A 21,902-nucleotide genomic window follows, 5' to 3' on the forward strand; every position below is an offset into this window, starting at 1 on the left:
TATTTTATTTGTCCTGTGGTAACAGCTGAAACAAAAATGATTCATTCATTTGAACCAAAATTTCTCTTTTGGATTAGTTTTTGTGTTCCAGGAAACCAATGTCAATGTGCAGAGACTTCAAAAAGCGAACTTTGATTTTGATGTTTGCTCAAACTGTGTTTGGTTGCTGAGAAAATTAAATAAGAAACAAGTGTTTTCATATATATGCTTGTTGTTTCATATGAATTCGAGGAAAAGGATGCGGCATATAACCACTGCGTAATACAGTTATTTGGAATTAGTGAATTCTCATATATTTACAATTTAGAAACCAAGATGTTGTAGACCTGAGATTAAAACTTAAAATTTATTTCCTATTCAGGCTTCTCTGGTCAAAATGGTCGCTAGGCATTCATTGAATTGAAACTCCGTCCAGTACAATGGAAGAATTTTAAATCTACTAATCTTGAAATTGTTCCCTACACATTTGTATCCCAAGCTTCACAGAGCATTTGTGCTCTGCATGTTTCGTCTGACCACTTTTTAGAGGCTGACATTGATGGGTTAGAGCAAATGTTTCACTATTTCTTTATTGAGTGTTCAGTTAAGTTAATCGTTGGATTTGATAAAAAGGCATTCTAGTATATCATAGAATGATGGATTCAAGAAAAATGATACTTCTCCTGTGCTTAATTGACTGACTCCCCATCCCTTCTGGCTTGGCTGGGGGTGCTTTTAGGTACTAGTGGCAAAATGATGGTTGTTATGCTTTTGAAGTTAAAAGTAGAAGAGTGATTCATTAGATTGTCAAAATTAAATCTCTGTGGATGTGTTTGTATGTGTAGCCCTGGCTTTTTGTGTCAAAATAAATGGTCGCCCAAAGTATTCCTTCCTTTTGCATCTGGTTGTGACTGTATATCAAAACAGTTTCTTTTTTTTCCTTTTCCTCATTGTTGTATGTGATCATTTGACAGCAGCAACATTTATTTGTTTCCAAGAATCATGCTATGCAATAAAAATGAGAAAATTGAGAAAACTATTTGTTAGTTCAATATTTTGCTATTATCCTTGTCCATATTTATGCAACCTCAGCCTAATGGAAGACGAAGTCCCCAAGCAGTGAAGCTTCCAGTCCGCCCCCCCAAGCACGTCGTCTTTGTGATTTCTTGGTTTGCTGTGATTTCTTCCTTGTGGAGTTTGATGAACCTCAGTTATTTTGTCCATCAAAATGGGGAAATTTCAACTCTATCTTCAACACTTTTAAGAGAAATTTCATACTGGCATGACTAATATTATTGATTTAGGATGGTTTGCAGTTTCTCAGGAAACATTCAAGACAAATACTTTATTGACAAATGGTCTTGTAGTAGTCTGTAGAGGCATCTTAGCCTCGTCTTCTTCTTCTTCCTTTTTTTTTTAGCAAAATTTTGGAATTTTTAATAAGAATGAGAATTGTTACCATCAAGAAAAAGAGAATGTTCGAGTGGCATATGTCTTGGAGATTGACATGGTTTGTAGGCGTGCAGTGTAATTTTCAAAGTCGGTGCTTAATGTGTAATGTTTTGTACAATTTTTATTTTATTCGGAAGCAAGTTTTCTCTGCAATATTTATTCCAAGTTGAGTGAAGTTCTAAAATTTCATCATCGGTTCTAAAAGACATAAGAAGCTTGAAATAGTCTCTGAATTGTTAGTTAAAAAAAAGAACATTTTCCTGTTTAAAGAAAATTTCAATAGCAGTTGATCAGTGTCGATCAATTCTAATTTTTATTTCCTTCATTTATGTAAGTGTTCCCCGAACCAAGCGTTTATTGCTTAGAAAGAAAAGCAAAAATATATACATAATTGGGGCGGATATTACATAATCAACACACGTTCAAACTTTACAAACAAAATATTACAGAAGTTGCTATCTCCTTTAAGACAGCACAATCCCACATAACCAGAATTCTATGCTATTCATGACGATTAAAGATTCATGAATAACACATTCCTTGCAAGAGTAAAACTTTTCTTTACCATCTTCCTTAGTTTCACCTTTCCCGAAATCCTTGTCGAGACTTATTGGTCTAGTTGGTTTCAGATGCTCTATTGCAGAAGACGGTAAATTCTCCACAAGGCTCAAAACATGAGCTAACAGAAGCCGAGCTTGGCCAAGATATGAAAGAGAGGAATCAATGGAAATGAAAAACTCCAGGAAATTCAAGCTGCAGCTTAGATATTCATCCACAACAGCAATTTCCTAACTACCAATGGGGTAATCAATATCCACAACTAGCTCTGCAAAAGTTTTGTTGATGGCGGGTAGAAGGCATCATAGGATGCTGCATTTAGTCAAGTTCCTAGAAAAAAAAAATGGACTTAAGAAAAAATTTGTTAACAAATTTAAAATGATGTTGCAATTATACATCCGTGTTTGATTCAAAACCACGTCAAACAATTCAAGCATAGAATTAAAGCATAATCCATATCAATTCAAGCATACAATTCACATCAATTTCAACATTTTAGTAAGAAATTAGGAGTGACAAAGGCAAGGAATTCAAGCATAGAATCCTTTTTTTTTTTTTTTTTTCTTTTTTTGCCTATTTGGTAAGATTTCCTTATTCCAAACCATTTTAACTATCTTTTCCTTTCTCTAGCTTTTTGGTAGTCTTTGTGGTCTTTTAATCAATCAATCAGGACCTCCCACGTCCCACCTCAAATCTCATATCTTTCTAGATCTTTTACTTCTTTGATCAGAAATCTCATATTAGTTTCCTTTATTCCTTTTCCTTTCTTGGACAATTCCATCATAAGCTTTATAGTTTTTCATTGTTGCTAGGCAATTTCATCTTTTCACACAGCAACCTTCTTCACCCTCAAATTTTATTTTTGGCTTTTTAGAGCTATTAATCTGAGACAAACGAGACAAACATTAATCCATCACATACCAGCTAGCAAACCACTGTTCTCTAGCTTTCTTTTGGTGCTTTGAGGATAAAAAGGTGATCACAGCACCAGATGAAGTGATTGGAGAAGGAAATATGAGGCTTTACAAGCCATTTGTCTCTTTAGACTACTTTAAATTCAGAGAGAGCAACGAGAGAGAAAAGTTTGAAGCTGTTGGGTTTACTATCATAGATTTTGCTAGGATTGGACTTCAGATTTGATGGTTGAAAGATAAAGTTGCTTTTAATGTGTGTTGATCATATATTTGATAACTATTCATTTATTAGTTGCCAATATATTAGTGCAGACAAGATTTCTTTATATGCTTTTCTGTATGTGATTTTAGTGCTCAGAAAAGAAAAAGAGGGAAGGAAAAAAAAGAAAGTGATGATGGTCACTGAATTTGTAAGTTTCACTTTCTCCTTCTGTTTTCCCCCATCAAATATTACATCCAATTGAGTTCTATGCAGCTCCTATTAATTCACAGTCCACCAATAAACAAAATCATAGACAGTGACAAGATATATGGAAATATCGTCATAAATCCCTCCATGCCAATTTCCCCAACTTCTAACATGAAAACAAAAAAGGGAAAATTGATCATTAAATATATGAACCTTAAAATGCTACTGATTATCTACTCGAACCAGGCATGCAATAGAAAAAAGGACATAAAAGAAAAACAATAATATGAAGTTGGTAATATTTTGCTCCCATATAGCAGGATCATTAAATAACAACACTGGAATACAAGAGCACTTGCAGTTCTTAGCTTTGATCAGACATTAAAAAAAGAAAAGAAAAGAAAAGACATTGCTGAAAGATAGCTCAATAGAGTAAGAACGAGGTTTGAATCTTAGGTTGTATAATTTGGGATTTAATAGAAGAAATAAGAAAGCAATTGTTCTTTTTTTTTGCTCATATCTGCATTTGAGAAACTAATGCCATAATAAAACAATTAGTCAGACAACAGTCATATCAGATTACTGGAATTCGTAATTCTAGGGATAGTAGATGTCAAAAGTTAATTCTGAACAACTAAACAGACACAATTTCCTAATTAACTATAACGAACTCGGTCAACTACCCTGAAGGATTCCTCCTAGAAAAATAAAATGAAGGATTGATAATTCATATAAACCACTTACAGCTCCTGCGAACTAGATACATATCACAGAATACACAGAAAGAAAGCATTGATTCTTTCCATTTATCCACCCCAACTTTATTGTTCCTCTATTCAAACTGTGTTACTCAAATATATGGATTTTATATCAGCTGGCATCAGTTAATTAAGGATCATGAAATAGATGAAATTAGTCAAAAATGTCAAGCCACATAAATATTTTTGGAGAAAGTAGAAACTATAGCAGAATAATTAGAAATCAATACGTAAAAAATGAATGAAAATAAGAAACCCACCCTTTGCAATAGGAAACCTGCAACAAGTGGCTTCAAGAATTTTGTAACCCATTCAGTTGATGCATGAGCTCGATGTGCAGTCCCAAAAGCATCATTCATATAAAGCTCAACTAAGGAGGCGAGCTTCTTTGAAAAGTCAAGGGCAATCTTTTCTTCCTCCTTGTAAAATCTCACATTTTCAAGAAGAAGAACACTGCCATCAGGAAGTGAAGCCTCCAACTTTTCTACCTCTGGACCAATAACTTCATCTGCATTCACAACCTATTCATATATAATACAATAGAAATAATCTTGGCATAAAAAAATATGACCCTTTAATGAGAATGCCCACAAAATCGTGACCAAAAAATCAAAAGAAATGAGCAGTGGAGTTGCTGAAAGATGGGCGGCGAAACATAGCTGGTGGCGCTTCAGGCTGGGCGGCAAAACAGAGTAGTGGAGTTACCTCTAGTCTGTGAGGAGATTCAACGAGGGGTCGTTTCAGGCTGGATGATGCTAGGCAGAGGGAGGCCGACGACTAGCGCGTGCTGGGCGACGAGAGGGACTTGCGATGGCGATTTCAAAGACTGTGGTGGGAGAAGATAGGAGAGAGGGATGGAGACGATGATTTCAAAGACTCGGTGGTTGGCGACGAGAGGGATGGCGACGACAACGATGATTTCAAAGTCAGTGCTGGGCAACGATAGAGGGCGACGCGGGCGAGATTTTTCTTTCTCAAATGCAAAATGGTCATCTGGAGGGATAAAATGCATGTTTCAGGAAGGAAAAAAAAAAGAGAAAAAAAAAAGAGAAAAAGTTAATATCCACATCAGGTGTGCAATGACTGATGTGCTATAGTTGCTGCTCTATAGTTTTTATTGTACACGGGTGCAAATAAACTGAGCAACTCGCGTGCGGTTCGAGTTTTAAGGCCTGATTTAAATAGTAATTGAGATCAATGAAAATTAATAATTAAAAAAATATTATTATAATATTATTTTTATTTTATAATTATAAAATTAAATTATTTATTATATTTTATTTATAAATTTGTAATAATTATATAATATTAGTTGAGATGGTTTTACTATCCAAACAAAACCTGAGAGTATACTCATTCAAATTCGGCTTATTTAGGCTTTTGATAATAAGATGAAATGAGATAATCTATGAATAATAATAAATAATTTATAAATAATAGTAAAATAATTTGAGTTGAGATCTTTAAGGGATTTTGAGAAATGAGAGAGAAAAAATTAAATAAAATATTATAAAGTTAAAATATTATTATAATATTATTTTTATTTTGATATTTGAAAAAATTAAATTATTTTTTATATTTTGTTTGAAAATTTGAAAAAATAGTTGTAGTTAGGTAATAATTAGATAAAAAATTAAATATTTGAAATTAAAAAAAATGTTTGTATATATAGTGTTTGGATATTGAGATAAGATGAGAGTATATTGTTATCCAAACCAAGCCTTAATAAATAAGACGTTCATAAATATTAATATTGATTTAAATATTGAACGAGCAAAACTCGTATAAATTTGACTCAATTTAAACTCGTGCACAAAATGTATATAAGACGTTCAAAATTCGTATATGCATCTCGAGCAAAATTTGTATAAGTTCGACTCGACTCGATTTAAATAAGATGTGAGTACTTACGCCAGTTGAAGAGAAACCAAATGCCAATTATTTATAGGAAGAGATTTACTAAACCACTTGTGTAAGGCTGTGTTCGAATGTTTAAATGATTTCAGATGATCTGAATTGATTTGTAAATATTAATATTTTGTAGATTTTATTGAGATGTATTTAAATATAAATAGGTTAATATGTATATATATGAATATGATAAGTATATTGAAATGAATTTACTTTTTTTACAGGAAAGTAAAAAAATAGTAAATTCTATTATGATTAATTTGGAAAGAGTTGAATAGTAAATTCACTCCTACAACTAAACACGCATGAGTTAATTATTATAAGGCGATTAGCTCCTTTGACTGCCGACGCAACTTTACATAATTATCCTTTATTTTATATACAGTTGTAAGGAAATTATAAGAGAATGGTAAGTTAATCATTTTCTATAAAAATAAAATGGCTGAAACAACTTAATATAAATAAATTGATAAACTGTAGCTCATATAGTAAAAATTTGTTTAGACTGAGATAAGATGGTTTTAAATAAATTAAATAAAATATTATTTTTTTAATATTATTATTATTTTAAAATTTGAAATAGTTAAATTATTTATTATATTTTATATGATAATTTAAAAAAATTATAATAATGAGATAAGATAAAATAAGATGAGTTGAAAATAATTTTATACCCAAACGGCCTATATGTTTTACCGGATGATAGGTTACTTTTACACTGCACTACGTTTAACTAAACCAATAAATACTAGTAATTTCACGGACAGTTTGAATTAAAATATTTTACGAGGATTTGAGAAATAAAAAATAAAAAGTTGGGCATAAATATTATAAAATTAAAATTTTATTATAATATAATTTTTATTTTAAGATTTAAAAAAATAAATTATTTGTTGTTTTTTGTTTAAAAATTTAACAAAAATTTAATAATTATATGAAAAATTTAAAATTTGTAATAAAAAATATTTATATTTAAAAATATTTAAAGATAAAATAAGATGAAATAGATATGATCATCTAGAAAATCAAACGGGCCTTAAAAAAAAAGTTTAAAAAAAATAGAGAAAAAAAAAAAAGGGAGAGAGACGCAGTTTGTACTTTGTTCGTGCGGGCGTGCTTGGGCAAAAAGAGATGGGGACGAGAGAGGTTTACGAAGAGAACCTAAGGAACGGCAATCTCTTCCACGATCCAACCATCAACCCTGGCCTCGGCTCCCCACGCTGCCCTCGCTGTCTCTCCCTCTTAATCCCTAATTCGGTACGCCCTTTCAAACGGACTCTCTGTCTCCGGCCTTGTTTTTTTAATCGCACCATTACGCGTTTGATGATTTTACTCTTCCGTAAGTTTTGTGTACTTTTTTCTACTGATGATCCAGGAAAGGGGTGAATGGACCATCACTCCCGTTCTCCACGACGCCACTGCTGTGGTCAGTTCCTTCCCTTATCTCCTCTATCTGTAACAGTTGTATTAGTCTGTGTTTATTTTGGAAGCTGACTTTCGGTTGACTTGTTGTTCGTTCGCGTTAAGTCTTCGAATAAAGAATTATGGATTACTAAACGTTAATTGGATTCATAGAATTATGAGATTTTTTATTTTATGCGCGTGGTATCCTTGGCGTCTTCAAATGTTAAACTTTCTAGAGCACTATTGCTGTTAAGTTAAATGCTCTTGCTCAACTCTTCCTGCTTTCTTCTTCTAACTAGGCTGGGACTGGTATTGGTGCAATGCTTAGTGCGGTTCACGGTTTCAATGCAGGTATATTCGTGTTCCTTTATCTTCCCAAACTATTTACTTTTGTATACAAATTTTTATTTTTTCGATCGGTTACTTTTGTATACAAATTAAGTGCTTAGTGTTTTCTTTTTATTTCAGGGATCCCGTATCTTCAAAATCTTGTGAAGGGACCAAAGTGGCTTCCTTTTGTAGTTGGGGTAGATCTCATATACTTTTTCTTTGCTTTTGCAGTTGTTCCGTTTTTTAAGTTGATTTTCCAGTTATTCTCCATTTAGCTTGGAAGATTGTTAGGATAAATTGCATGTAATTCTGCTTAGCTTACCTTCATTGTCTTTCTTCTCCACAGCTTCCCCCACTGCTACTCTTTTCAGGTGTCAGTGCTGCATTTGGAGGTATGGTTATCCCCTCTTTCTCTAGCAAAAAAGTGCAATGATTAAATTTTAATGTAGTTCCTTTCTTGAAACTGGCGCTCAGATTTCCTTGAGTTTTATGCACAACATAATCTGTTTCACTTGCTGATCTGGTCCGTTGACAGTTTTTTCAAGTATTAAAGTAAAAGGTCCTTTATCTGTTAATGCCCGATGATCTAAGTTTTGTGTATTTGGTTTTCAAAGAACATATTCCATCTAGGAATATTGTTGTAACACCCCCTTCCCGTAGGCTAGGAGTGCCACGTATTTTCCATAAAAATAATCCGGTAATAGATCCCATAATTTCATAATTTAAAAAAAAACTGAACTTTTATTATGCGGAAAAATGTCTAATAAAACTGTCTTCCAAAACATTAAATGAAATAAACTGAAATAAATTCATGTCATAAAAAAACATGTTTATTTTAGAAAGTCTGAACTAAAAAAAATAAATGCTCCTTCTACTCCTGGCCTGCCTGCTCGTAATCATCATCTTCACCTGGGTGGTTAAAAACATGAAAATAAACTAAAATGAGTCGATGACTCAGTAAGAAATTTATCACAACGTAAACGTAATAAACATAAGATTTTCATAACAACTTTCATGCTGAGCTAAAAAAAAAATTCATGATTTTTCATGCTGATGCTTATGCTATGTATGACTGTCTTAACTGAATTAACAGACTGATCTGACTGATTTAACTGATTTATCTGACTGGCCAACACACTTAACCATGTGTGCAAGGTTGTGCACCAGCCCCACATCCCGCTGCAGCAAGGGGAACTGCTGATAGTATTCTAGCATACTATGGTGGACCACGACTGAGTTCATGGCTTGCACACCACCCTGAACTGAACTGCATTGGTACCATGCATCTGAATGGCCATCTTATTAACTGATCTGATATTATCTTACATTTGAATTTAAGATGGCTTACGTGTCTTATACACATGAGATGCATTACATACTACATACATAATCATAAATTCTGAATTTAAACATGATGCGGAATGACATGGTCGTATGCTATGCTAGATGACATGCTTGCATATGACATGAGCGGTTCATAAATAGTGGCGGTCAATGAACTGGCTTGGATAATACATACATATAAGCTAACTGTGATGATCCTAATTTATGATCAAATTTACTTACCTCGATGCGTTTCTTCTTGAATAATACTTCGTAACCTGAGACCTATATTCAATAAATAACTATCACCAAATTGTTTGGAAATAAATAAATACTAATATCTTACTTAACTAAATTCGAAATTCTAAAATATAGTCAAACCAATATTTGTTTAACACTAAAATCAATAATTCATAGTATTTAAATTACTTAAAATACTAATTTATAATTTAGTAGAAATACTCGAGCTATTTTAAAATAATTCACAAAAACTTAAATTCTTAAACTAAGTTTCATTTCTCAACATAATTATTAAATCTTGTAAGAAACTTAACCAATTCCACTAAATTCTTAACATAGAAATTTTATTAAAATTTTACTAAATTGACAAAGGAAATTTAATTCAAATATTAGACTTAACATTATTCTTTAAAAAAACATATTTCTAATTCTTTAAACATTTTTATAAAAAAATGAACCTTTAATTAACTACATTTATTTAATAACTCAACTAGTAATATTAAACTCAATAAATTTCACTAAAATAATTATTGAAATAAAATAAGATCATAATCAATTAAACATTATTATAGTCTGTAAAAAGGGTTAAAAACTCTGGCCCATAATAATAATACTACACAACATGAGCCCAAACAGGAAATAAGCCCATCCCAACCCCATACGGGCCTAAGGCCCAAGGCCCATCAAAAGAAACCCACGGGTTCTTCAAGAACCCGAGTGCATGGCAACCAAAAACACAGAGAGTTTGAGATAGAGAGAGGGTCTGCGATGGAGGAACTCACCGAGGGAGAGGAGCTGAGGCGATGGCGGCGCTGGTGGCTGGGAGTGACCGGCGGCGCGACTGAGGGCTCCTATGGTGGTCGGCGCCGAGTGAGAGAAAGAGAGAGAGAGTTTAGAGAGAGGAACTACTAAACCGAAACCAAGAGAGAGAGAGAGAGAGCTGTGGCGGCCGAGGCCTTACCGGAAGGGAGTGGGTGAGCTGGGGCTGAGCTGGTCGGCAGTTTCTGGTTCCACGGGTGGTGCTTTGATGTCCTATGGTGGTCGGCGGCGGTTGGAAGAATCTAGGGCTTAAACGGCAGTGTTTTGGTACTCTGGGTGTTTCAGAAGCAGATGTTTTGGAGTGGCTCACGAGATACTCTTCTCGTACGAGGTAAGCGATATATATAATGGTAGGTGATAGAGAATTAGAGAAACCCTAGAAGAGCATAGACGTGCATGAGTAGAGGAATACACGGCACTAGAGTTGGTGTTCCACTAGGACGCTAGCAAAACAAACAAAATCACCGAGAGAAACACACGGGTTGGGTGGTTTGAAGTTTTCAAACAGAGGCTAACAATGTGATGAGGTTCGGTGACTAGAAGAAAAATTTAAATTTTAAATTTCAAAACAAAACCGTAGTACATAATCTGATACACTTTAGAAATCCTGATTAAAACAAAACTCTAACAAATCATAAATCGCAACTATAATAGAAAATATAAAGATAAAGTACATATAAATTCTGATAAAAATATAAATTCTAAAAATATAAATTCTAAAAATATAAGTTTACTAGAAAAATTTACTTATAAACCCTAAAACCAAAACTGGTATGTCACAATTGTTGATCTGGTTCTTTAGGTAACCAAAGTAGTCTCTGATATGCCGGTTTCCCACAAATTCAACTCACTCGAATAGTTAGCTGCAATCATTTAGGGAAAGAGGCTAGCTCAATCTGCAAGGAGCTTGGTACACATATACTGGGTGGGGTGGGTTGCAGATATTTGATCCTGTGTTTTTTATCATATATTAAACCATTTTGTGAAAGTAGATTCCCTTCCATTTATTTCAAAACATTACAATCCCTTCGGGGAGGTTGTTACTATATGCTGTGATGAGCCTTCAGGGAGTATAGGCTTATAGAATCTGAGATCAAAGGAAAGAATTGTCAGACATATATTGGAGTAGAGGCTCTGACCGGTGAAGCCAAGGGTTAGCACTGGGTGCTGATAACAGATTTTTCTAATAAACCTAATCTGTAGAAGGATTGTTATCATCTGTCACTGAGATTAGTGACATTTGTTTTGATACTTACAACTTGAAGCATCGTTAAAGTTTTTATAAAACTCTAAATTATCATTTACAGGTTGTAGGGCTCTTATAGCGGTTTGTTATCATTTGCTCTTGTATCTGAGGATTGATTTATGATTACCAATAAGGTCGAAGTGAGAAAAACAAGTGAAAAATTTAATAGCAGGAGTGATTCAGGGAAGTTGGGGGTGGAGGGCTTTTGGGTATGCAGCATCAACCAATGGAAAAACAATCACTGCCTACTTGGCACACCTTTCACTAGAGAAAAAAACATGTTGTTCTTGGGGTTCTAAGCTGTGTTTTTAGGAAAACTTGAAGTTATGCATGTACAAAAATTGAACTGGCTGTTAATCTGTTGCAGGTTATACACTTCCAAAGTTTGCTCAACTTACAGTGACATCGTATTATGCTGCCTCAAGTGCCTCCCATTATGGAATTTCACTTCTCACCCGACATATTGAAGAGGCCCACACTACCCAGACTCGGCAAGAAAAGGTTGGATGATTTCTTGCAGGTGCACATATTATGAGGTCTACTTTGCTTTTGCCAATTTGTAAGCAACGACGAACATGTGGTCAGAGATGCATGGAATTTTAGATGTGTAGCATTGTTCTTCCCTTATTTGCCTCTTTATTTTATACCTTCTATTATAAATTATCTCTTCACTTTGCTGGAGATCATCTCATAATAAAAATGATAGTAATTTTATCAAGATGATTCTATAAGGTTTTAACTTTTTTTTTGAAAGGTATAAGGGTTTAACTTAAGAGTTGGTAAAATGGTTGGAAACATTGTCCTCTTGAGGTGGGTGATGTTGGGTTGATGATTACCACTACTCGGTATTTTATCTCGATGAACCGGTCTATCACATTCAGTATGCATCGACTTTGGGAGCGAAGCAGAAGAGGCTCAGAGAGTGACACGAGTGTACCTTTTTGTTCTTCAATAAAGTGGATACAAAAAAATTTACAAGTGGACTAATCAAGTATATCCTATGATCTAATTTGCGTATTCTAGGAGGGAGCCAACTCAATGTTAAGTTCATAAATTGTCTACCATTTATGTGTTTGTGTTATTTTGCTTAAGTGAATTATGAGGAAATTCTGTTATGTCTATTAGTCTATGTATGTATTTTAATGATTTTCTAAGCAACTGCTTATCTTGTTTGAGCCCTTTTCAAAGTAGCTGTGCAGCAGTACTAGAGTTGCTTGCTTTTAAACGGGAAAATCAGCAAGGGAGAAGTGAGAGAAACTTAGGTTGAAGTACAATGGGCGTGGCAGTGAGTCATGATCGATGGATCGAGTCCATACTTCATAGTATAATCTGCCTTTGTATTAGCTCGGATGGGCCAGGCCTTTACGCTACTTCCTACAGGCCTGCTTTCGGGTTGGCTTTTTGTTATTTCGAAGCTATGGTTTTTTTTTTTTTTTTTTTAAGCCTTCTACTCATCATCTCTACACTATGCACACATCATACTTGATTTTTTATTTTTATTTTATTCTTGCTAAATTAAATAAATTATTCTATTCATCATCCATATAACACATTAATAGAGTTTTTCAGCTCCAAGAAAATCTTAATTCGTGATCTCTTTTCAATTCATCTTAAATAGCTATATAAGAGCACTGGCATTGGCTTAGTGAAATGCTATTAAAGTCCCAAATTTGCCAAATATTGCATCAAATGTCGCTGCATATTTGCCCAATGAATTAGCATGAGATGAGATAATTAGTAGGAAAGAAAGATTATTTTAGCTGGCGTTGTTAAGTCTGCCGCATGGAGTATGCATGATTCAGTATATAGTAAGTAGTAGCAGCAGTATCACGTGCGGCCGAGGAGGAAGGAAGGATTGATTGCATTTGCTTTTGTGAACATTATTATATATATATTAACAGATCATAGGAAGATACATTAATTAAACAAACAATATTTTCCAGTGCATAAGAAACTGCAAATTATAAAACACTAGTCTAGCATACATGCATACAATATCCAAATCAAAACTATATATATAATATAGGTACGGACCACACAGTTTTATTGCAAATGCTAACTTCTTAATCCGTCCTTGATACCATTACAAGAAAAAGTAATGAAGATTTATGATAAGTTATTTGTGATGAAAATAAATTTATTATAAAAGAAATAATTATTTTCTTAAAAAATAACTGATAACAAATAAATAATTTTTTTTACAGTGATATCTACCTACTAACCATGTAGATTAAAAAAAAAAAAAGCAATGGTATATATGTAGTGGGCTGGCTGGCTGGCTCGCATGCAGCAGATTGGAGCGGGACCACACCGTACGTGCGTGGCACTGGTTTTTGGTTGAAATGCAGGCTCCGAACCAACGCCGTAGAGATCAGAACCAAATTAGGGGCCACTGTATAAACTGTCATACTCGTTTACGACTTTATGCGTGGGCCGATGGTTCTTAAATTCTACTGCTCTCTCTGTCTCTCTCGATATCACTTGGTTGGCATGGAAGAAGCTGTAAGATCAAGAAGTGGTCCAAATGATAAATGTGTGTACGTACTCTTCCTTCTATATATCTTTATTATGCCTTGAATTTATTTTCGTCTTTGCACATCACATGATGCCTAGTCTCCTTGATGTTGCATTTGATTTGTTGTACGTGGCCCCCACTTTCATAGTTGGGTTATAATTACATGGAAAAACATTTTCTCCGAATTCTTGTTTAAATTTGAGATCCTCGAACAAGTAAAAAAAAAATAAAAAAAAAATGCATTTACACGTTGAGTTTTAAAATAAAAATCACTTCATATATTTATCTGTTTAATTACAAAACTGTTTAGTTGTGGTCAGTCAATATTTTTTACAAAAATAATTATTTCCTGTTAAAATAAATTTGTTTTCATTATAAATAGTTATAATCATCATAAATAATCTATCATAAATATTTATTTTTCTTGTAATAACTTCCTAAAATCAACTTACAATTGAGATTTTGAACTACTGAGTGGAATTATTTTGAACGTCATGATCGATGTTATAAAAGAGACCTCAATTAAATGCTTTATTGATTATTTACTACTTATATGTACCATTTACAGCTAAGCTGGCCGGGCGGAAAGGCGGTAATTGGCCCTCCAAAATCTTGAACCTTGTTAGAATCAAAGACTAACTATATATTGACTCCAGTCACCATTTTCAGATTCTATTAATTGATCTCCTGTATATATTGTTTGTTAATAATCGACGAGTTAATTCATCGCTTGGTGCATGGTATGACTCATGCATGAGTACTGATAAAGACGATGGATGAGATTCTGTTCATTGATGTCCATCGTTGACTTGCGGCTAATCATGTTATATATATATATATATATATATGCTCTGAAAATCGTATTTTTTTACACGGTACTACTTGTGTGTCTCTCTACGTATATATATATATATATATATATATATATATATATATATATATATATATATATATATATATATTAAAAATGATATTTGTAATCGTAGAGTTTGTAAACGTCGTCCAATCTCTTTGAAAAAAAATAAATAAATACATAAGGATTCACATGAAAAAAATTAGTTTTTTAATAGTAAATCTTACTTTTTTTTAAAATGATTGTGCAGTACTTACGTATGTACTCCATAACTGTATATAATATTACTCAAATGGTCGGGAGAATATTGAGATTCTTTTCAAAGAATAAATGAAGAATATTGTCCCTTGCAAATGGTTCTTTTTCTTTTGATCTTAAACATTAATTTCTTTTTATAATTGTCTTGGTTGCTAAAAGTGTGGGATCTTTTCACATTAATATTGGAAGACCATGCAGTACGTACTTGCAGCTGGCTTCAAGTGCATGCAATAATAATATAAAAAAGTGAATTTCACTAAAATAGAGCAAGTTTTTTTATATCATGGATGGAGTTCATTTTTTTTTAATTTAGATGTAGCTTATACAAAATATTGGTCTTGTGTGTATATATAAGTTACTATTCACTCATACACTCTATATCTATAATTTTTTTTATAAGATGTTGAGGTATTTTTTTATAAAATATGAGAATATTTTTATAAAATATAAAATAATAAATAATGACTTATGAAAAAAATTTTTCCATAACCGTTAATAGCGAATGCCCTCAGCAATGGGTCAGCTAGCTTTTATATATGTCAGTTACAGTTACTCAAGTACAACTAATAGAGCCAAATCACAGCTCATCATGTTTTGAATTCCAAAATAAAAACATCAAACAAAACTGTGCTACTGCCCGCGAAATGAACCAACCCCCAACGATCCATCTTATGATTTCTTGATATATACTGCATGTGATGAACTTTTTCATTCATGAAATTTCAAATCATTCTTTTTTTTTAAGAAAATTTTTAGGAAACATGAAATTCCTTCCATGCATGTCATTTTGCATGCCTGGAAATTAGATGCAGAAGATGCCAAGTTAATTTCGGGTTTCTCATGCTCTTTGATCAAGCATGTAACTTCTCGGGGGAAAAAGAACAATGACAATGAAAATTAGATAATCAGTAGTACTACTACAGAATTCAAACAAATTAATTTTCCTCAGACGAGGGATTAATGAGACAAAACACAAATCCCAAAATCAAAGACAAGAACAAAGTTTTATGGGCTTTATAATCGAGAGCTAGCTTTCTCTGTATTCTGTCGGGGATTCATCAATATTGAGTCATTTCAATTATTTTTTAAAAACTATCTGACTGATGATCAGTTCTGCTGCCACAATAATAGACATGTGAAAGAAGTAGACAGATCCATCAATACAAACTCTCAGTACGTACTAAATTATTGCCCAGTACTGAAAATGTCACCTTCTCTCAAAGAGGAGAATCTCTCTAAAATCCTCAGCTCCGCTCACGTAAAACTAACCTCCTAGCTAACGCATCTCTCTCTCTCTCTCTTTCTCACACAGAGACATAAAAGCAGAATTGCAAAAGATGGAAAGATAAAGATATATGACAGTCTAACCACTTGCATGTTCATATGTTCGAGTAGTCCTTTAGAGGGCAAATTAAAGGAGGACACGTCCTTTTTCCGTGGGGTTGTTTTTTTGCCATTTTAAAGCCATGAAAGCTTAGGTACCGCTGCCTCTGAATATTGTTGAAAATTGTTTATCGAAACAGCCACGGACACATGGCCCATATATATTATATATATATATATATATATATATATATATATATATATATATATATATATATATATATATATATATATATATGCCTTCCCAGTTGTAGATCCTGATCATGCTCAACTTTAGTAATCATTCATTTTACTTTATTTTTACAACAGCAATCTTAGATGTTGCGTTACTGATCCTCCTGTTCCCGGCTTCATTTGTCATTAATTCCACCATTCCAACAACATATTACCCTATCCATCGCAACCATCTAATTTCAACCTTTTGCCAAATCAAGGCCGTCACAAACGCCATAAGACCTTCGAAATCGAACGGAGAAGATCATTTTGGGTCATTCATGAGTTGCTCCTTAATATATGTTGTTTTAATTAGAGCTAGGGGCAAAAAAACCAATGATCTTAATTAAAATCCGTTGCATTTGTTTCGTCATCCCTAAGTCTTATATATATTGGCAGAAGAATCAATAAAAATCTTTTAGGAGATGCAAGATAAAGTACTTTTAAGTTTGATAATCTCAACATTAGTATTCTTCCTCTCTCCCTGATCTCCTTCTCTCTCTTTTTCTCTGAGACACGGACATAGACACCGATCATAATTTTACGAGCAGAATGAGTGAGTAGAAAAAAGCAGAACATGCATTAAAGATTGGCAAGCTAGCTATGCGCTACCGGTGCGCAGATGCCATGGAAATATCATTGTCTTTCTGCATCATCAGCAGAGGAGACATCAAAGCTTATCACCTGATCTTTCTTATCCCATCTGCTGCCCTGAAACAATCCAGCTTGAGCCTCCCTTTTCGCCACACCTGTCTTGCCCACATATATAGATATATGCACACGTGTGTACAGACAGACTTCATGTCCACCCAACAGATCCCATATATTCCTCACACGTATGAAATACTCTGATGGAAACCTAGAGATAGATTGCACTAGACAAAATGTTTTCTTAGGAATTTTACAAAATAAAGTATTAGCGAAATTCCCCCGGGTTGTATTTTGAAAACACTCATGATCTCTTACTTGAGAGCCAATTTATAACGTAGCTTATGCTTTAGAAAAAAGAAAAAAGATTCAAAACAAATTAACCTAAAGATGCATTACTAATTGTAAATTAAGGGTTAAAGATTCTGAACAAGAGGAATTAATAGTCTGACATTCAAAGAAATAAAATAATCAATTCGTTTCATTTACATAGCAATATCAACTAGTCATGCTAATTTTATAAAACTGCGCTGTTAATATATAGAAAACATGAGTTACTAGCTAGTCATGAGTGTCTCTTGGATTAATTGCCTCATTTGCATATTAAAAGACTGCATGCCTGCTCGATCTAATCTTAAATCTCTAGTAATTTCTTTATAAGATGAAATCGAATCGTACTACTACAGATGAAGATCCAAACTCACATGGTCGGCCTGCACGCTCGACTTCGATTCGTAAACATACCTGCTTTGAGAACTAGACCCGCCAAGCTGTGAGTGCTTCATCTCATCTCCGGCAAACACTGGCAACGGGTGCAACGAACGGTCCCGACTCAAAGTAGGGTTACTTTGGACGGCAGGGATTCGCCACAAGGCCAAAGGACTCCCATTTATAGGTGCAGGCTGAGAAAACGAGCCGTGGCTTCCATAATACCTGCTACCATTACCAGCAGTATTAATGGTATTAGATTTACTAGGGTTCCAAGATGGATAAGTCAATGCCGGCATTGGAGAGGAGCCGTGGCGGTAATTCATCAATCCATAGACCTGCGGATCAGAGAGACTACTATGCATCATGGCCGACTGAAGGTGCGCGCGTTTTGCGTGCTGGCGTTCCCTTTTATGCGCGTTTTGGTGGCCGCCCAAGGCTTGTGAGGTAGGGAAGTTTCGACAACAGTAATGGCACTCAAATCTGCGGTTACTCTCCAAGTTCTCGTTGTGCTCCTTGGCTTCCTCGCATGCGTTGGTCTCAGCCGACTCGGAGTCGTCTCTGGCACCCGCAGGGTTGTCACCGCCAAATTCTATGCCGAAAAGCTTAATGCACTTTTCTTTAACCGGTGCGGGGCGGATGAAGGGGAGCTGCGAGAAGGATTCAACGTTCATGAAGTCATGGGTTTCTTTCTCCGTACTCTTGTCCATGGAAGAAGTTAGTGGCCGAGAGTTCAGGGAGTAAGATTAACAGAAAAAGAGGGGTAGGTCAGGCGGGTGAAGTGCACCTGCACCTTGGAGGAGAGAAGAGATGGTTGGGAGGGGTTGAGGTTTGGTTTGGTATGTGGGCTGTGGAAGGAGTGTGGTGGGGCCTATAAAGGGGGTCGGAGGGGTCTGATTTTTAACACAATCGAGGCTGACCCATCTCAGAGGGAAGCCGACAAGCCCTACCAAGTTTGAGATCGAGTGGCTTCGGCTTTCGAAGTCGTACCACCTCCTTAATCTCACTTGTTTTTTGTTTGATCTTTACACGTTTACACCCCCTAGATTTCGGTAATATTGTATCTGCCCCTCATGTGTCAGATACAGATACGGGGGATTAAACCGTCGTAGAAGAAGAAGATATACAGCAATAATAGTAATTAGTCTATTGTTACGGGCATGAGAGCATTCCCATCCATGCTCTATTTCACTGTTATTCTTAAATTATAAGAAAGAATTTAAGAAAAAGTTAAAAAAACCCCTCTCGTCCTAACTAGTATTTCCTATTTTAGGATTTTGATTTAGGGGGTGAATAAGTGGTTCTCCAAATATAGAGAATTACTATTCATCCTCTAAATCATCTTTTATCAATATTTTATTATAATAAATAAAATAAATTCTTCTTTCAATCATCTACACTTTCTCTTATACTCATATTTATTATAATTTTAAAAATAATTTAAATAATTACTAAAATATAAAAAAAAAATTTTAAAAATATTATCATATCCATAATAAAATAATTTAAATTTTTGTTTAAAATATTCACTAGAGTAATAGCTCAAAACATAAGAAAAAATATTGAGTTATTAAGTTTGTAAATGGAAGTGAGAGAAAAAAATAAAAATAAAATGAAAAAATATTATTTTAATAGAATAGAGAAATGAAAGGGAATGAGATGTAGAATGTTTTTTGAAAATAAGTAAAATTTAGAATATAAAAATTATAGGAAGTGTCATTTTTAACTAAAATTTAAGAAAAAATTTAAAGAACCGGATGTGAATACTCTTACTATTATGGGAAATGTGAATTTCATCAATATTCATATTAAGAAAAATGAGGATTCCCTCATTGGTATAAGCATGATCTTCTGAAGCTAACTTTTATGTAAAATTAATAATTTTACGCAAAATCTTATAAGATGATGAGAATAAAAAATAATATTAATATATATAGGGCGTTACTCGATCGCTGAGGAATTCGAGTGGGCCTGTCGTTAACAGTACTACCTGTTTTCGACAAAATGATTTTTATAAATAATTTTCTAAATTGGTATGGTACTATATATTGAAGGGATTTCAGTTCACATTGTATACTTAATTTGTACTGTGGCATCAACTCGAAATAGCAAGCGACGTTCTATTTGTAAATCTTGCTGTGCAGGGACGTTTACTGATAATGCCATATATATATATATATATATATATATATATATATAATTAGTTAGTGATACTGATATGGCAGCTGCCCAAAAAATAAAAAACCATTTTTCAAAATTAACGATGACTTGTTTTTTGGTACGTACGTATACGTAGTATATAGGACATCCGACATCTGAAACTAAGGTGTAGGCCCTCCATCTGCTCTGCTCCTCCAATATGTACATGATAATTATTACTATCTAAAAAAGAATAATACATGCTATAATTATATTTTTTAACGTACATGGAAATATTTTTCCTGGATTATAAATATAAAAAAAATTCTTTTTATTAATTATTATTTATTATCCACATCCTATACTCTATAAAAAATACCACATATCTTATAAAAAAAAAAAAAACTGTAAATATAGAATGCGAGAGTGAACACATTCCTCGTAAACATAATATATTGGTCAAAAGTAGAAAAAGTTTCCGTTTTGTACCGGCCTACTGTGTACTCGCAGCTTACTAGTTAAGAATACTTGACGTTGAGGCCGTATTAATACAAGTATTGGTAGCTAACGTCCTTAAACCGATGGTATTTGAACCCCACCTATGTATTAAAAAAAATATAGGTATTGATAAATTTGAATTGATAAAAAGTATTCATGACTGTACGAGCCTTTGATTGATCTGACATAGACCATGCAAGCTGCCCTTGAAATTTAATAAATTGCTATGACTCGTTGGTGTCGAAGTTTCAGTTTACCATGTATAGCATTAATGCCAAAGAGTTAAAGGGCATCAAGGTGGCGCGTGGCACTTCTTGGGAGCCCAGGATATCGGTGGTGGCTCCAAGTACTCCAACAATTGTGTTTGGGTTTTGGCCAGTTTTATCTTTCTATTTTTTGTGGATTGTGAGGGGTTTTGGTGGTTGCGCGGATGATCTGGTTAGATGCTTCATTAATTTGCATGAGCTCCACATGGCGTTGTGCGTGCTGATCTTTGCGGCCTGTAGGGTTTTGATCAGGGAGTGATAATTGCGCGCTCTGATGGTATTGCGGTTCGGTCGTGTGTTGCTTGTTTGAGGCTTCAGTCCGGCCACACGGTGGCGATCGATGTGGGTGCCATCCTTTCTTCTTCTTTTTTTTTTTTTTTTTTTTTTTTTTTTTTTTTTTTTAAGGTTTGAGGTTGGCCTGCGGTATTGCCGTGGGTCTATGCATAGTGGTTCAGACCGCCTGCAGGTGCGATGGTTCAGTTCAGGCTTAGATCCAGTTTGCATGGTAGCCATTAGCCAGGCCGGTCAGATTCTTTGGTGATTCATGCATGGGGCCATTTCTATAGTGGTGCATGGTTCTAATATTTGGGTCCAAGCATGGTAGTACTACTTCAGATATATATACATGACCTTAATGATCTGATCAGACCCTAAGGAGTACTGCATGGTATGTTTTTTATGTGGGTAGTGGGGCAGTTTGTGGTGATCGGACTTCTGGTAATTGGAGTGTAATTTCATGGCAGTATTTGAGGTGGCTGGCCAGCTTGCTTGTGACAACAGTGTCAGTGTGGTCGAATTTTGTGAAGGAATCCTCCTGCCTCTTCCTAGCTATCACCGGTTGCAGCTTGTCTAAAGCCAGTGGTACGTACAAATAGTCTTCAGTAATGCGGAGAATTAGAAGAGTACGTACGTACGTACTAGCTAGCCGGATTGAAGGAAATGTCTACTACCATTAATGCATGCTTGTTCTGGTTGACATAAGTAAACCGGTTTGACAGGCCGCCGAGATGGAGTAGGCATATATACCGAGTTTTGGTTTGGCCCCAAATCTTAACGTGCATTAATATATAGTTAATGA

At 34.4% G+C, this 21,902-nt stretch overlaps 2 protein-coding genes across 4 annotated transcripts; one reads left to right on the forward strand and one right to left on the reverse strand.

Annotated features, from left to right (window-relative positions):
* Window positions 1-7,059: 7,059 nt before the first annotated feature.
* On the forward strand, window positions 7,060-12,497 carry LOC121267990. 2 transcript variants are annotated; one of them, XM_041172087.1, is made up of 7 exons: window positions 7,060-7,238; window positions 7,357-7,407; window positions 7,685-7,736; window positions 7,854-7,912; window positions 8,062-8,107; window positions 11,711-11,863; window positions 12,098-12,497. In XM_041172087.1, exons 1-6 carry the CDS (start codon window positions 7,113-7,115, stop codon window positions 11,851-11,853), a joined length of 477 nt encoding a protein of 158 aa, XP_041028021.1. In that variant the 5' UTR covers window positions 7,060-7,112; the 3' UTR covers window positions 11,854-11,863; window positions 12,098-12,497. The 2 variants fall into 2 exon arrangements, with proteins under 2 accessions (XP_041028021.1, XP_041028022.1); XM_041172088.1 differs by having other exon boundaries at window positions 11,711-11,844.
* A 4,494-nt stretch (window positions 12,498-16,991) lies between these two features.
* LOC121267989 (zinc finger protein 8-like) lies at window positions 16,992-18,804 on the reverse strand. Of its 2 annotated transcripts, none has more exons than XM_041172084.1 (2): window positions 17,958-18,804; window positions 16,992-17,314 (listed from the first exon to the last, which is right to left on the reverse strand). In XM_041172084.1, the coding sequence occupies exons 1-2, from the start codon at window positions 18,629-18,631 to the stop codon at window positions 17,260-17,262; spliced, it is 729 nt and encodes a 242-aa protein (XP_041028018.1). In that variant the 5' UTR covers window positions 18,632-18,804; the 3' UTR covers window positions 16,992-17,259. The 2 variants fall into 2 exon arrangements, with proteins under 2 accessions (XP_041028018.1, XP_041028019.1); XM_041172085.1 differs by having other exon boundaries at window positions 16,992-17,413; window positions 17,958-18,803.
* Between the last annotated feature and the right edge of the window lie 3,098 nt (window positions 18,805-21,902).

Source organism: Juglans microcarpa x Juglans regia, chromosome 5S (assembly GCF_004785595.1).
Source record: "Juglans microcarpa x Juglans regia isolate MS1-56 chromosome 5S, Jm3101_v1.0, whole genome shotgun sequence".
In the NCBI taxonomy this organism is placed as follows: domain Eukaryota; kingdom Viridiplantae; phylum Streptophyta; class Magnoliopsida; order Fagales; family Juglandaceae; genus Juglans; species Juglans microcarpa x Juglans regia.

What these genes read in the sequence shown, in the direction of transcription:
- LOC121267990 (XM_041172087.1), top strand. Translation starts at nt 7,113, where the DNA reads ATGGGGACGAGAGAGGTTTACGAAGAGAACCTAAGGAACGGCAATCTC. An exon ending in CCCTCTTAATCCCTAATTCG is followed by an intron (nt 7,239 to 7,356) that starts GTACGCCCTTTC and finishes CTGATGATCCAG; the next exon opens with GAAAGGGGTGAATGGACCAT. An exon ending in TGTCAGTGCTGCATTTGGAG is followed by an intron (nt 8,108 to 11,710) that starts GTATGGTTATCC and finishes AATCTGTTGCAG; the next exon opens with GTTATACACTTCCAAAGTTT.
- LOC121267989 (XM_041172084.1), bottom strand. Translation starts at nt 18,631, where the DNA reads ATGGACAAGAGTACGGAGAAAGAAACCCATGACTTCATGAACGTTGAA. An exon ending in GGGTCTAGTTCTCAAAGCAG is followed by an intron (nt 17,315 to 17,957) that starts GTATGTTTACGA and finishes TGGGCAAGACAG; the next exon opens with GTGTGGCGAAAAGGGAGGCT.